The 14,204-nt window shown below is 49.3% G+C and overlaps 7 protein-coding genes across 7 annotated transcripts; 4 read left to right on the top strand and 3 right to left on the bottom strand.

Annotated features, from left to right (window-relative positions):
- Nucleotides 1-254: 254 nt before the first annotated feature.
- On the top strand, nucleotides 255-2,988 carry ASPVEDRAFT_199016 (vacuolar protein sorting-associated protein 26). Its single transcript, XM_040809272.1, has 6 exons — nucleotides 255-874; nucleotides 992-1,464; nucleotides 1,526-1,550; nucleotides 1,701-1,820; nucleotides 2,209-2,428; nucleotides 2,496-2,988. The coding sequence occupies exons 1-6, from the start codon at nucleotides 655-657 to the stop codon at nucleotides 2,497-2,499; spliced, it is 1,062 nt and encodes a 353-aa protein (XP_040671438.1). The 5' UTR covers nucleotides 255-654; the 3' UTR covers nucleotides 2,500-2,988.
- A 284-nt stretch (nucleotides 2,989-3,272) lies between these two features.
- On the bottom strand, nucleotides 3,273-4,857 carry ASPVEDRAFT_55508 (putative 2-oxo acid dehydrogenases acyltransferase; the record flags this gene model as incomplete). The annotated part of the gene is made up of 4 exons (XM_040815086.1): nucleotides 3,273-4,325; nucleotides 4,380-4,451; nucleotides 4,511-4,614; nucleotides 4,686-4,857. The coding sequence occupies 4 exons, from the start codon at nucleotides 4,855-4,857 to the stop codon at nucleotides 3,273-3,275; spliced, it is 1,401 nt and encodes a 466-aa protein (XP_040671437.1).
- Nucleotides 4,858-5,130: 273 nt separating this feature from the next.
- On the top strand, nucleotides 5,131-6,516 carry ASPVEDRAFT_174819 (sterol desaturase family protein). Its single transcript, XM_040808764.1, has 3 exons — nucleotides 5,131-5,672; nucleotides 5,737-6,242; nucleotides 6,300-6,516. Exons 1-3 carry the CDS (start codon nucleotides 5,446-5,448, stop codon nucleotides 6,497-6,499), a joined length of 933 nt encoding a protein of 310 aa, XP_040671436.1. The 5' UTR covers nucleotides 5,131-5,445; the 3' UTR covers nucleotides 6,500-6,516.
- A 32-nt stretch (nucleotides 6,517-6,548) lies between these two features.
- On the bottom strand, nucleotides 6,549-8,599 carry ASPVEDRAFT_138180 (uncharacterized protein; the record flags this gene model as incomplete). The annotated part of the gene is made up of 4 exons (XM_040807466.1): nucleotides 6,549-6,874; nucleotides 6,931-8,363; nucleotides 8,424-8,478; nucleotides 8,530-8,599. 4 exons carry the CDS (start codon nucleotides 8,597-8,599, stop codon nucleotides 6,549-6,551), a joined length of 1,884 nt encoding a protein of 627 aa, XP_040671435.1.
- Nucleotides 8,600-9,257: 658 nt separating this feature from the next.
- Nucleotides 9,258-10,811, top strand: ASPVEDRAFT_87013 (uncharacterized protein; the record flags this gene model as incomplete). The annotated part of the gene is made up of 1 exon (XM_040817958.1): nucleotides 9,258-10,811. One exon carries the CDS (start codon nucleotides 9,258-9,260, stop codon nucleotides 10,809-10,811), a length of 1,554 nt encoding a protein of 517 aa, XP_040671434.1.
- A 53-nt stretch (nucleotides 10,812-10,864) lies between these two features.
- ASPVEDRAFT_45171 (mitochondrial 54S ribosomal protein uL10m) lies at nucleotides 10,865-12,224 on the bottom strand. Its single transcript, XM_040813224.1, has one exon. The coding sequence runs from the start codon at nucleotides 12,097-12,099 to the stop codon at nucleotides 11,038-11,040; it is 1,062 nt and encodes a 353-aa protein (XP_040671433.1). The 5' UTR covers nucleotides 12,100-12,224; the 3' UTR covers nucleotides 10,865-11,037.
- A 305-nt stretch (nucleotides 12,225-12,529) lies between these two features.
- On the top strand, nucleotides 12,530-13,865 carry ASPVEDRAFT_87011 (anthranilate phosphoribosyltransferase; the record flags this gene model as incomplete). Its single annotated transcript, XM_040817957.1, has 2 exons — nucleotides 12,530-12,853; nucleotides 12,912-13,865. The coding sequence occupies 2 exons, from the start codon at nucleotides 12,530-12,532 to the stop codon at nucleotides 13,863-13,865; spliced, it is 1,278 nt and encodes a 425-aa protein (XP_040671432.1).
- Between the last annotated feature and the right edge of the window lie 339 nt (nucleotides 13,866-14,204).

The raw sequence follows: 14,204 nt of genomic DNA, 5'->3' as shown, positions 1-14,204 counted from the left end.
GACTTTTTCGTATCCCTGTATGTTTCTGCCAGCTGGCAAACGATGACTTTCAATTTCTTGCTCATGTGGTATCGGAAATGGGATTCCTTAGTGTTGTAGGTATGGCTTCACAGCCACACAGAACTGATGGTCTCTCTGAAACCCTGCAATAAATGTTCTTCCTTTCTGGCGATATGACCCTCTCGAAGGTACTCATCGTACGTATATCATTTGCTACGTATGCCGTAATTGCTGGGGCGAGACCATTGTTCGACCGTGGTCCTCCTTGGCAGCGTATGTGGCTCCATGGATATGGATTGCCGACTAGGCACTAAGTCATGTAACTTCAAAAACTGGTCTTGCTCAGCGACAATTAGGCGTGTCATATATAATTCACCATATCGAGGGGGGGGAACAAATTATGGCTTCCCCGAAGCTCGAAGTGACAACCAGTTGAGGTTTTGGCGTGGTGAATTGGATTGCACCCAACGACTTGAGGCGGACACCTTACGTAATCCACATATGCCACCGCCAGGCAGTAATGCGAGATGCTGTCAACCCCAGTGAGAAGCTCATCTGAGCTCAACGAGTGGCCGTTATCCTTGTGATTGTGTTCCCTGACCTACGCGGCCGAATTGACAAATTGAGAAGTACCAATATATCGGTATACTCGACATGACTTCCCTATTCTTCTCAACCCCGCTTGACATCGACGTTGTCCTTGAAGATGGCGACGAGCGCCAGATGGTGGATGCCAAGTTGGAAAAGGGCCATCGGGAGAAGGTGCCCCTTTACATGGACGGAGAATCAGTCAAGGGTGCTGTAACTGTCAGACCCAAGGACGGGAAACGGCTCGAACACACAGGCATCAAAGTGCAGTTTATCGGGACGATAGGTACGGAAAGCTAGCTGGCTGGCTTAACGAAGCCATGCGCGCGTGCTGCGAACGGTCTTATCCTGATGGAATATCGCTGTGACAATTTACTAATACGAACCTTTGCGCACGGTATAGAGATATTTTACGATAGAGGCAACCACCACGAATTCTTATCCTTGGTCCAGGAACTCGCGGCTCCCGGCGAGCTACAGCACCCCCAAACCTTCCCCTTCAACTTCAAGAATGTTGAGAAGCAATACGAATCATACAATGGCATCAACGTGAAGCTACGGTACTTTGTCCGGGTGACGGTATCCAGACGCATGGCGGATGTGATTCGAGAGAAGGACTTATGGGTTTATTCTTATCGTATGCCAGAAGAGAGCAACAGCCCGATCAAGATGGATGTCGGTATCGAAGACTGCCTGCACATAGAGTTTGAATACTCCAAGTCGAAGTACCACCTCAAGGATGTCATCGTGGGACGCATTTACTTCCTCCTGGTACGCCTGAAGATCAAGCACATGGAGCTATCGATTATTCGACGAGAAACGACTGGGACCCGACCGAATGAGTATAATGAGAGCGAAACGTTGGTGCGATTTGAGGTTAGTGCTTGGAATTATACCACCGTGAATTATTCTTTGCTGATTGGCTAACCGGGCAAAGATCATGGACGGATCACCTTCTAGAGGTAAGCCTTTCGCATTTGTTCCTCCTTGGATACGCTTCGGAGCCCCTCCAGTCGTTGAAATGCGGTCTTCTCGATCTGTTGAGACACAAGCGCAACTGGGCGGATATGAAGAGAAAAAACAGCTAGAACGAACTCGTTGCTTACTGTCAGCAGGTGAAACCATTCCTATACGTTTGTTCCTTGGCGGATTTGACTTGACGCCAACATTCCGGGACGTCAACATGAAGTTTTCGACACGTTATTATCTGAGTTTAGTTCTCATTGACGAAGGTACGTTCACATGGTTGCACGGGCCCATGATGTATCCTTTCTTATCTCACTGCATCTCGGATTTGAACGCATTGCTCGCAACTTGTGTCTCACAAAATGCATGCGCTGGTGCCTGAGTATCTTTCTCACCGCCAATTTCCCCTTGTCCAACCCATCAATAGCCGTCGGCAATTGACCACGGTTTCGGACCAGTCAAAGTTGCGCGGCGCTCGGCCCGGTTGGTTACAGGCACCATTATCGGCGTCTCCCCGGCTGAAACCCCCACGCTAAAAGCCCCCCTCACGTGGTGGACTCCACCGTCCCCAGTTATTCGTCCGGTTTTTTATTTTACACCGCTGTATTTTTGCCTTACTTGTGGCCCCTAGTATACTAACCCCTCATCTTTTAGACGCTCGTCGATACTTCAAACAATCCGAAATCATCCTCCATCGTCTCGCTCCCGAAATCCCACCAACGCCTGAAGTAGCCCGGCAGCAGCAGATCCAGATGCAGCAGGCCGCTGAGCAAAAACACCACCAGCTCCCACCAGGCTCTGCAACTCCTGGCCCAGGGAGAGAGCATCCAAACAACCAGCAACCAGCACAAGCAACCGCTCCTGTGGCCGCGGAGTAAGTATGACGTGGACTAGCGCATACCATACATTCCGAGCGAATGAGTACCAACTATCTTGATTAGTTAGGGCTAACCTCCTACTCACCTATTCTATCTACTTCCTATATGATACCAGCTATCACGGTATCAACATATACCCTCGCCATTCCTCCGCTACTCACTATGTATATTTCTGCATACGTATGTCGTGTCTCTGTCATGACCTGTCCCTATTTCTTTTTCTAGCCTGCTAGTGAGAATACACTTTACTTTTTACTACTATTTCACGAAACTTTCTTTTCTTGAGCCGGATGCTCTCATAACGATAGCATCTCTGTGCTAGTGTATTGTTGACGACATCCAGTACCGCGGCAAGGGCTTGTAAGCTTGTTGTCATGCTAAAAGTGTAGAGTACGCTTGGATCAGTTCATCATTTGACGCTTTCAGTATTATCTTGGCCACCAGGCTCGTGAACCCTTAGATACGGCATTAAATACATTCAATAGTTTAGTGGTTAGTTGGCAATATCGATCATTCAGCAAACTATCTTCATATAGAAAGGCGGGTGGAAGAAGGTTGTCACTGGGGTGGCGGGTCAACACGGTCAGGTGGCTAACGTAGTAGATCTGGAGGAGTTGATTGGTTTGAAAGAACACAACCCCTTGGTGTTATTTTGGGGGAAAGAGAAGGGCGCGATGTTGTTGCTCTTGTTATTTCAGGCAGTACATGGAGCCAGATCCTAGAACACTATCATGTCAATATACACTATTCCCAACCAGAGCATACACTATGCTTGAGAGTTCTCCATTATGGTCTATGTATCTCTAAACGCCACAATTGGAAATACACTCAAGAGCCAGGCTATCGCAGGCTCAAGAGCATGCGCTCTGGTGACTCGATAAGTTCCTTGACCTTGCTTGCCATCCTCGCCATGGTTGCACCATCCACAACTCGGTGATCCGCACTCCAGCTGAAATTCACTACTTCGCCCTTGGTTACCTGGTCTGCTTCATCGAAAACGGGTACTGTCCGTGACCTTCCGACTCCTAGGATGGCCACCTCGTTGGTCACGATAACCGGACTCACGTAAGTACCACCGATATTTCCAATGTTCGAGACCGTGATAGTACCACCGCTGAGGTCTGCAGGGGTGAGTTTACCTTCCTTCCCTAGTGCACTTAAACGCGAGATTTCCTGCGCGACGTCTAGAATGGAAATTCTGCCCACGTCCTTGATGTTAGGGACTATCAGACCCTGCGGGGTATCCATCGCAATTCCGATGTTGTGCTTTGGGCGCATAATAAGCTGCGGCTTGTCCGGGTTGCTTGTATCAACTTTGGCGTTGAGAATAGGGTACTCATTCAGAGCAAGGGAAACCGCTTTGACTACGAATGAGAGGAACGTGATCTTTATCGGATCGTTCTTGTCGTTGGCGATCTTCTTTCTCAAGGCCGATATGTTATTGATGTTGAGCTCATCAGCGTATCCGAAGTGAGGAATCGTCAGTGACCGAGTCATAGCCTTGAACATTTGGGACTGAATTGGCGTTAGGTTGACCGCTGTGTCGGCTTGCTGGGACGCTGGTACAGCTGTACTCGGCGTGTCCCTGATTGCAACAAACTTATGGATGTCTTCCTTCAGCACACGTCCATCCTTGCCTGTTCCATTCACATCTTCGATATTCACATTCAATGTCTTCAGTAGCCCGCGGACAGCCGGGGTAGCAAGTGTAGCAAAACGTGACTTCGGTACATTGCTTGTAGTATCGGTAGTCGAGGGAGCAGCCGACGTAGGAACGGTTTGGGGTGTTGTCTGTGAGTCTGTTGTAGTCTGCGCTGGTGGAGAGGGCTCCGCTACGGCCGGAGGATGATCTTCGGGGTACTTGGCGTCGTCGACTTCTATATCGCAAAGTGCCTACAAACACCCGAAGTTAGCAAGCACAATTAGAATATCAGTATATAGTCTTACCCTTCCTGTGGGAACAGTATCATCCGCTTGGAAATACAGTTTCTTCACAATACCCTCATACCTCGATGTAATCTAGATATATATTAGTTTGAGACATAAAGATTCCATTCGGAACGACAGGGTCCACAAACATCATCGACTGCCTTATCAGACTGGTACTGGCAAAGCGGATTCCACTCTTCAATCCGAGCCCCTTCCTCCACATACCACTGGATGATCTGGACCTCCGTTATCCCTGTGAGACGAATTGAGATTAGCTATCGGACAGTGCATGATGACGGTTCAGATAGATGAAAAAAAACGCACCTTCACCAACATCTTTTAATACCTGGGATCTGATCCCACCGAGAGCCAAAGCAGCGTGGAAACTCCGCCGAGGAGGACATATCGTAGGTGATCGAACACTATTCAAGGCCGTGCGGGATTGAGCGGATGTCCAGGCTCTGGAGTAGGCCCGACTGCAACGTAGGATATTCATTGTCGAGTATGCAGTCAGATAGAGGAGGATAGAAACAAGAGTCCTCTCAATGGGCGAACATTCCTCTCTCCCTTTCTTTTATCTCCCCGCATTATGCGCTTCCAACCGCCGACGATAACCGACGCATAGCGTAATGTCACGTGGGTCTCTCCGCATCTCGGGGATCGGTGGGCCAAGTCACGTGAAGAACAGGGCTTGGCTTGGGATACTATATATATAGAGGTGATAGCTCGTTTATCCACCGAAAATTATTATACGGAGGAGAAACGGTTCGTAGTTCCGGCAGATACCAATCAAGCCACTCGGGCCTAGGCGAAACCGGGACAGAACAACCTAAGGTGGCGTGGACGGTGTGGGTAAGTGCCCCTGATGTAGGTATTTCCCGTGTGGGCGCCTGGTAGGTAAACTTGAAGTAGGTATTCCCCGTAGTAGGGAATGGCCGCAGTAGGGATTACCCAGTCCTAGTATGGCATCATGTAGGTATTTCCCAGTATAAGAAAGGTTACTTCGTCATAAACCAAGCCATCCAACCTTTTCAACCATCTGAGGGAGTTTCTATTTTGTTCCCTACTGTCTTTTACCTACAAGATGGACGTTTTTCTCGACGTCTTGGACACATTTGTCTTCGACCGATTATACGCGTCGATATTGCCGGCGCCAAATGGAGTCGGGGTCGTAGGATCGCAATCGCAGAAGACATACAACCGACATATCGGTGTTTACATCCCTCTGGAACCGTCCGAATATGTGGAGGCGAGCATATGGAAGCGAGACGACATTGTACGACAGGCGATGTCTCTATTCCTGGTGGCCTGGTATGTCTGTTGACCCCTTTCAGAGAAATTATGCACTAACAAGGGCGCGATGTTCATTTCACAGGGTCTTCGGTTTGGCCATGTACCTTATCGGCAGCTTCATAGTCTACCATACAATGTGGGACAAGCGGCTCCTGCGGCATCCTCATTTCCTCAAAAACCAAATGCGCCTCGAGATTAAGCAAGGCGTGAGCGCGATTCCTGTGATAGCTATCCTGACTGCACCTTTCTTCGTCGCAGAGGTGCGTGGCTGGTCTAAGCTGTACGACTTTTCGAGTGAAGCTCCATTCCCTGGGTATACGTGGTTGCAATATCCGCTATTTGTGTGTTTCACGGACTGCGGGATCTATTGGATCCATCGATGGCTGCATATCCCATCCGTATACCGCCACCTGCACAAGCCGCACCACAAATGGGTCGTGCCGACGCCGTTCGCCAGTTACGCTTTCCACCCGGTAGATGGCTGGTCGCAAAGTCTTCCATACCATATCTTCCCGTTTTTGTTTCCGCTGCAGAAAAGTGCCTACTTAGGGCTTTTTACATTCGTGACCTTGTGGACAGTGTTGATACGTAAGTCATGCTCCCATCATGCAATTGAAGTCCGTAAACCGTTCTAATGCTTAACAGATGACGCCGAGTACATATCTCATTCTGTGGTTGTCAACGGGTCAGCATGTCACACAATGCATCATTTATACTTCAACTACAATTATGGCCAATTTATGACTCTCTGGGATAGGTTAGGAGGGACATACCGCACGCCGAAGGAAGACAGCTTCCTGCAAAAGGAGAATCTTCGAGCCCGGAGCACCAAGAAAGACGAGTAAGAGACGGGTATTGGGTTAGTATCTCAACATATAAATAAAGAATAGCTTGTCATCCCATTTCTAGTGCACTCGGTGTTGCCATGTACCGACTGCACCATTTAATGAATTCATTTAATTTCCCCAAATCATCTGTTGCAGCGCTGTCTGAATCCAAATATGGAAGATTTGTCCGTTGGCTGGCAATGTCAAGCGTGACCGTCAGTAGTAGCCACAGCTCTTTGGCATGTTTCGGATATCCTAGAAGAAGTTTCTGTTCGTTGTTTGCGCATGCGGAATCCCAAATTTGCTTCCAGTTATTGGCGGCAGATCTTATCTTCTCCAATGGCACAGACCCGAAAAAGTCGACTCTGGCCATGAATGCGAGGGAATTTAGTGCTGGGAGTAATTTTTTAGCAAGATTGTCTAGATTTGAAGCTTGTCGCGCAGCATACCATAGATCATTATTAGCAAATGTTCTGCTGAAAGGGAGAGCCTGGAAGGGATCGGTCCAGGGTCCGGATTGTCGAGCAACAGCCGAACTGCTTCCCTTACAGAGGGTAGCGGGAGCTCTGCTTCATAATCTGTGGCAATTCGATTGAATGTTGACGCATCTTCTGCTTCCCATAGCTCCGTTTTCCATGGAAACGAGCAGTCAAGTTCAAATATGGATATACTGGGACGATTTCTGAAACAAAGTGTGAGGAACCCGTCCGCAAGAAATACCCATGAAGCAAGGCGTATGCATACTTCCTCCGCTACTAATAATTTCCATGAGCCATCCTCACCATTGTTAGATGTAGGCGCCATTGACCGTTTCAGGTGGAAAATACCCAAGCAACGCATAAGAGACACCAAACTTGGATGACGAATTATCCGAATGCGGCGCCTAATTTCGACCCTCTCTTGCCCGAACTGTAGCATCTCGATAATCAAGGCAGCTTGAATGAGCTGGATCGTAGAGTGTTGACTTGTAATCTTGTGAGGCTGCAAAGTGGACTGAGTCGATAGGGAAGTAACGCTACGAAAGATATATTCTTCAGCCACATCAAGAAGTCGGGGCAACAGGGCTGCATCGTCCAATGAATTGCTGTATGCTGCACCAGTTAAAAATATCGAGAGAAGGAGTGGGTTGGAAACATTTCCCGGATCGAATGTAGGAAAATGCACAACTGGAAGATGCCAATGAAGAGAGTGGAAGAAGACTGAGACGAATATGGCAATGTTGGAGACGGTGAAAAGGGAAGCCAGTTGAGAAGTGTCGTATAACAACTGTGTATTATCTGCGCACTCAATTTCCATAGATTTGGACGTTTGAACGAGTTCTATCATCAGCTCGTTTAATTGTCCCGAAAGCTTGGTGGGCCCCGGTCCAGAAGACAGAAAGTCTGTAGGGATATGACTTTCCGTGGTCAAAGGAAGCTGAAAGAAAGAGCCCAAGCCTGAAAAATCACCAAACCACGCCGCCATGGAGTCGAGTGGTATAAGAGCATCTTCCAGATGAGAATAGAGGTTTTCGAGATTTCTCGGGACCGAGCATTCTGCGGTTGTTCCAATGGCGAGCCGGTCCTTCTCTACGGAAGGGTCGGTAAAGTGCCGGAGGAAAGAGAATTGCGTGTCATCTTTTGATGTTATAGAAGACTGTATTGACGGCGGCAATGAGAAGTCTGTCGAGCTGGAATCTGTCGGAGAAAACGCCTGCTGCGATTCAAACTTGCATTGTAGTCCTAGCGAAAGACAACGAGAGCACGGAAGGCCTTTGTCACAAGCCTTTTTCACAGAGAAACACTGATCGCAAGACTGTCTTTTCCTCCCTGGTTTGGCTGCTGGGGCAGGCTGCTTGTTGTGTTTTGCCGCGCATGCTTTACTATGCCGTCGTGCGACCTCTCTGTGCACACAATGAATTAGTTATAGCTCAATTACTGATCCGAGAACAAGAAGAGCGTACGGTTTTAGGAAATATTTTCTACAGAATGGACATGCAGTAGTGGCCTGGCCGGTATCTAAATCGATGGTCAATGGGGGAAGATGAGAGGGGGACTCATTATGCTTACGGGTCACCACATGGCGTTGCAAATGTGCCTTGCGCTGGTAAGATTTATCACACTGAGCGCACCGGAACATGGTTCCATACGTGGACTACTCAAGGATGACATTGGTCGAATGAGAAATGGAAGTGGAGATGCACGATGGTGATGGTTTGATGCAATCTCTCGAAGCTTGCATACAAAATCATGTGATTCTGCTATCTTATGCGATTAGTCAGCCATTTACAGCACCGACTGGTTCACTTGCATACAGATGGGGCTGGAATAGAATTGTCAAGAGTCAATTGATGCAGCGCTGCTTTGTTGTAGTGCAAGGATGGGGATATACTCAATGATGGCGCTGGCCGTCCGGTTGCGAACAGCGCCCGGCCGAGTCTGTTGCGCTTACCCCTCCCCCACCATCAGCGAAAAACAAGGACAAACTTCGAGGACGATCCTCAATGTTCGCCAATCTCAAATTGGATCTACATCGGATTGAACTTCAGCTAGCCTCTTGTGCGAGGTCGAGGGTTGGTTTCGATCTCCTCATTGGCGCCCCGCCCCATCGTGGGCTGTTTGTGCTCTGATAACCACGGATCCTTTGGAGCCTAAAGTGCGCGTTCCCAGCTGAGTTCCAGACCTTCGTCAAACAGATCTCTCCTCCCAGCACTTATCCCCAACTCATGTTCTTTCCCCCCTCCCAATAATAGACACCCAATTCATTGTCAACAGTGCATAGCAAATAACCCTACAACATGGTGGCTGAAAACTTGACCATCCGGAATCTTAGCTCCACGCCAATTACGCTGAAGCGCATTGAACGCTTTCGCGCCCCTGAGAAGGCTCGCGATGTCGATATCGGTACGCTAGCAAAGAACTTCACCAGACTTGTGACCAACGTCACCCGCGCTGAGGCGCCTGTCACATCAATTGAGGACAGCGCTAAATCCTTTGAGCACAAGGATGTCGATATCCATGTGGAACCCTTCAAGACGGTTCGCACTGATCTTCGTTCCTTTATTGACTCGGACAAGGAGCGAATCCGTTGGGTGTTCGAATCAAAGGGTGAACGACACCAAATCCAAACTCCAGTTCCCACGAACGAGACTGCCAGTATGAAGCCGTTGAGCAACGATGCCAAACTTAGGTTTACTGGGATTTTCTCGCCGGCGGGATCCCACCTCGCCGTTTTCTCCTCGGCGAACTTGAACGCATGGATGCGAGAGCTGAAGGATGACACTCTGCTTTCCTCCCTCTCCATCCCAGGAACGCACAACTCACCAACTTGCCATGTTGCGCCACCATCTGTCCGCTGCCAGGCCGTTGGCCCCCGTGAGCAGCTTAAAAACGGCGTCCGGTTCTTCGACATCCGGGTCCAACCCAAGTTTCCTGAGGATAAATCCAAGGACGAACTCGCCCTCGTGCACAGTACGTTCCCTATTTCTCTAACTGGAGAGAAATTGTTCCGTGATCTCGAACGTGAAGTCAACGACTTCCTTGAGCACAACCCCTCTGAGACCCTCATCATCTCTTTGAAACGTGAGGGACCAGGAAATCACACCGATCAACAACTTAGCCGTATCGTCCGCGATCACTACGCCCGTGACGGGAGTAGGTGGTATACAGATCCAAAAATACCCACCCTAGGCGAAGCCCGCGGCAAGATTGTCCTTGTCCGTCGCTTCGACATGCTTGAGGGGCTCAAGGACATCCACGGTGGCCGAGGTTGGGGCATAAACGCCACCGGTTGGGCTGACAACTGTGAAAACGCCCCCTGTCCGAGTGGTCAATTAGTCGTTCAAGATTTCTACGAAGTCCTGGAAGCCCAGAACATCGATAAGAAAGTCCAATACGTGACCGCGCACTGCAAGCGTGCTGGCGAAGCGCGCTACCCATTTGGTGTTCTCCCAGGACCCAAGGCGACAAGGGCCCATCCGTTTTATATCAATTTCCTCAGCGCAAGTAACTTCTTCAAACTGGGAACTTGGCCTGAGAAGATTGCCGAAAAGGTGAACCCGGCCACTGTTGACTATCTTTGCAGGAGGCACGGAGAGAAAGAAGGGGCTGATTGGGGAACTGGCGTCCTAGTTACGGACTGGGTTGGCTTGGATGGGGATTGGGATCTTGTTAGGGCTATTGTGGGGTTGAATGCTAAGCTTATGACGAGACAGAGAAATAACGAGAACAAAGACCACAAGGAGAACCATGATCACAAGGAGAACCATGATCACAAGGAGAACCATGATCACAAGGAGAACCATGATCGCAAGGAGAGCCATGACCGCAAGGAGAGCCATGAAAGAAAATAGGCAAATGACGGCTGATGATTGATACCACGGTGTACGACCTGTTGCGGTTAGCTTAGTTATGTTTTAATTTCTACAGAGGATTATCTAGTTTTTATGGGTTAAGAAATTTGATATTTAGGGCTAACACAAGAGAGGGTCCCCCTAGAAGTCAATCGTAATCTTTACAAACAATCTCAAAAGTACAGGTCCTTATTATACAGGTAGATGTCCAAGACAGCAGCGCAGCTTACTCTGCTTTATTTTCACCCTCACCATTGCCACCCTTCTGTTCATCCTCAAGTACACTTCTCCTGCTCTCGAGAGTGAAATACAAACTCTTCCCAGCTCCCTCCAGGGCATTCGTAATGCTAGATCCCATGCTTTGCAGCGCCATAACGAGTTGAGACCGCAGACCGTCAATACCACCCTCAATACTTCCGACCCACTTCGCCTGATCGACATCAAACAGCTGGTTGTCCAAACGAGCAGCAAGGACGTTTAACTTGTTCAGACCATTCTGCACAGGAAATTCGTGCCAATCCGGGTTCGCTCTTCGAGTGGGCGCAGGGTAGCCGAATGCCTTGGGAGCCAGAACGGACATGGCAGCCTTCAAATGCTCTGGGGACATTTGCGGAATGGAGAGCACAGCGATAGGACCAACAAGAAGAGTGGACAGCTCATGCTTTCCCTTCATATTGCGCACAGCGGCCTGGGCAGTACGCGAGAGATCGTGCGTCAAGGTTGGGTCGTCCCTGGATCCGGCAAGCGAGATCTCGGCGGATGTCTGTGTAGCTGGGTCGTTTGCGCTGGGGGGTTTGCCCTTTTCCAGTGTTGATTGGCTAGGTCTAAAATATTCCACGATACGTAGAGCAACCTCGAAGATGCCTGTCTGGATGATTTGGACCTTGATATGGGGAGCCAAGGGCGGAGTACTCCGGCCTTCTGCGGCAATCTTATCGTCCACCTTCTGCATGGCTTTGTTCAATTCGCGTCGGATCGCAGACCACTCAACTGCTTGAAGGTTGTCGTGTTGAAGGAAGACCATAAGGGGAGTGGTGCGGATAAGAGAGGTGTATTGCCGGAGAAGCTGTGAACGTCTGAACTCGGGCTTGCGATGCGATGGTGGCTGTGAGGGAGGAAACCTGGCAATTGGAGGAGGAGAGACGGTCATTTGCTCGACCGAAGGAGCAGGTGTCGTTGCCGTACTAGCACATCGAATTGAGGTAGAAATATCGAACTGACAGAGGAGCCTCTGGCCCCGGGCGGGTTGAGGAACCCGCGCATTTGCGAGACGTAACCGTGGAGGCATTGTGGGTGAAAAATGAAACGCAATTTAGAACGGACACTTATATCCGGCAGAAAGGCCCCTCGTGTACACCAGGTAGCGCGTCGAGCCTTTCGTGCAAACAAATAGCGGAATGCCAGCAACAACTGTGTCTCAAGATCGGACCAGGGAAAATTAACATGGACGAAATCTGGTGGCCCAAATTAGACTAGCGTGTTTATGGCGGTGTGTTTCTGCCGGATTCTTGAGCGGTGTTCTCCTCGAACGGCTGTTCCCGAGCTTTGCTGAAAGCGGTAAGTATGTGTCACCGGGCTATCGCCAATAATTAGTAGTTGGACACCCTGATCGAACTTATAAAGCGAAGCCACGCCAACCGGAGGAATTGAGACTTGATTGACATTAAGCCATCGCTTGTAAAGTCTCTGGATCCTTATTGATCCAACACTGGACTCCAATGGCCGCTGAAACTCGCCAAAAACCGGAGAGCATCTCCATTAGCCCTCTGCTCAAGAGACTTGCGTACCCCGCGTCCGAAGTTGCCGTCGAGGCTACAGAGATAGCTTCTGCTTTCGCCTTAATTTTCGAGGATCGCCTCTCTGACATACAGACTGCGGCTCTTCTCACACTTCTACATTCCACCCAACTGGACAAGGATGCGGAAGTTATCGCCAAATGTTCATACCGAATGAGGGACGCGGCTTTTCAAACCGACAAGGCGGCCTTGACGCAAGCGATTCAATCTCGGGGGAAACATGAGGGAAACTATAAGGGTGGCCTTGTATGTAACCAAACAATTAAAGTATTGAAGTATTCTGACGCCCAAATTCTTGATGCAGTGCGACATTGTCGGAACAGGCGGCGATTCCCATTCCACTTTCAATATTTCAACGACTGCTTCGATTCTCGCTTCTCCCCTCCTCGTCATGGCTAAGCATGGAAACCGTGCGCAAACATCTTTCTCCGGATCTGCTGACGTCTTAAACGCCATTTCTCCCGTCCCTCCCAAGATTAGTGCTGTCTCTGCCGAGAATCTTAGCCAAGTGTATACTGCGTCGAACTACGCTTTCTTGTTCGCTCCTAATTTCCATTATGGCATGAAGTACTCGGATACTGTGCGTCGAAGTCTTGGGCTGCGGACGATCTTCAATCTCATGGGCCCGCTCGCAAACCCTGTTGATTGGGCCATAGAAGCCCGCGTGGTTGGTGTCGCCTACCAGGCTCTCGGGCCTGTGTTTGTGGAGGCTCTGCGCCAGAACGGCGTCAAAAAGGGCCTCGTTGTTTGCGGCGCGGAAGACTTGGATGAAATTAGTTGTGCAGGGAAAACAAACTGCTGGAGGCTCTCGGAGACCCCTAACCCCGATTTCAAAGAGTCAAACCAGGAGGACGATGATGAGGACATCGTCCCACGCACAATAGCCAAACAAGAGGAGTTTCAACTAGAGCCGGCCGATTTCGGCCTACAAAGCTACCCGTTGAGCGAAGTATATGGAGGGAAGATGCCAAAGGAAAATGCGGCAAAACTTATGTCCATCCTACGGAATGAGTTGCCCAGGGACGACCCAATTTTGAGCTTCGTTCTTATGAACGTAGCAGCACTCCTGGTTACCTCTGGAATTTGTGAATCTGAGACTTCCAACATGGGCCCTGGGGACGATGGCCAAGTAATTACTGAGCGCGGTCCAGGTGGTGGCCGCTGGAAGGAAGGTGTCCGACGAGCGCGCTGGGCTATCGAAAGCGGCTCGGCTCTCAAATCCCTGGAAAACTTCATCGAGGTTTCGAACAAACTCTAGTAGAGTTATTCGTGAGGACCGCCTTCGGATATTTACCTTTAATGTTTTGAGTTATTTTTATGTAGTGAAATTTCGGGAATTTCGGTCTTGGGTGACAGGGATCTTCCAAATCAAGGAAAAAAGTAATTGGGTATATGGGAATCGTGTCGGAAATATCAATAGAATCTACCCAGGCAGATACTGTTTATGGGAACCAAAAGATACGCGGCTTTCACGATAAACCCCGGTAGCAGATTAAATACCATTGCGTAGATATTTTCTCAGGGAGCCGCGACTCTATGATTCACACTTAAATCCCAACTCCAAAAAGCGCCACAAAATGCACATAACAATCATAAC

Source organism: Aspergillus versicolor (assembly GCF_001890125.1).
Source record: "Aspergillus versicolor CBS 583.65 unplaced genomic scaffold ASPVEscaffold_9, whole genome shotgun sequence".
NCBI lineage: Eukaryota > Fungi > Ascomycota > Eurotiomycetes > Eurotiales > Aspergillaceae > Aspergillus > Aspergillus versicolor.
The sequence above is the reverse complement of the archived record's forward strand: the minus strand, read 5'-3'. Positions and strand labels throughout refer to the sequence as shown.

What these genes read in the sequence shown, in the direction of transcription:
- ASPVEDRAFT_199016 (XM_040809272.1), top strand. Translation starts at nt 655, where the DNA reads ATGACTTCCCTATTCTTCTCAACCCCGCTTGACATCGACGTTGTCCTT. An exon ending in AAACGTTGGTGCGATTTGAG is followed by an intron (nt 1,465 to 1,525) that starts GTTAGTGCTTGG and finishes AACCGGGCAAAG; the next exon opens with ATCATGGACGGATCACCTTC. An exon ending in GGACGGATCACCTTCTAGAG is followed by an intron (nt 1,551 to 1,700) that starts GTAAGCCTTTCG and finishes GCTTACTGTCAG; the next exon opens with CAGGTGAAACCATTCCTATA.
- ASPVEDRAFT_45171 (XM_040813224.1), bottom strand. Translation starts at nt 12,099, where the DNA reads ATGCCTCCACGGTTACGTCTCGCAAATGCGCGGGTTCCTCAACCCGCC.
- ASPVEDRAFT_174819 (XM_040808764.1), top strand. Translation starts at nt 5,446, where the DNA reads ATGGACGTTTTTCTCGACGTCTTGGACACATTTGTCTTCGACCGATTA. An exon ending in TCTCTATTCCTGGTGGCCTG is followed by an intron (nt 5,673 to 5,736) that starts GTATGTCTGTTG and finishes TTCATTTCACAG; the next exon opens with GGTCTTCGGTTTGGCCATGT. An exon ending in CTTGTGGACAGTGTTGATAC is followed by an intron (nt 6,243 to 6,299) that starts GTAAGTCATGCT and finishes AATGCTTAACAG; the next exon opens with ATGACGCCGAGTACATATCT.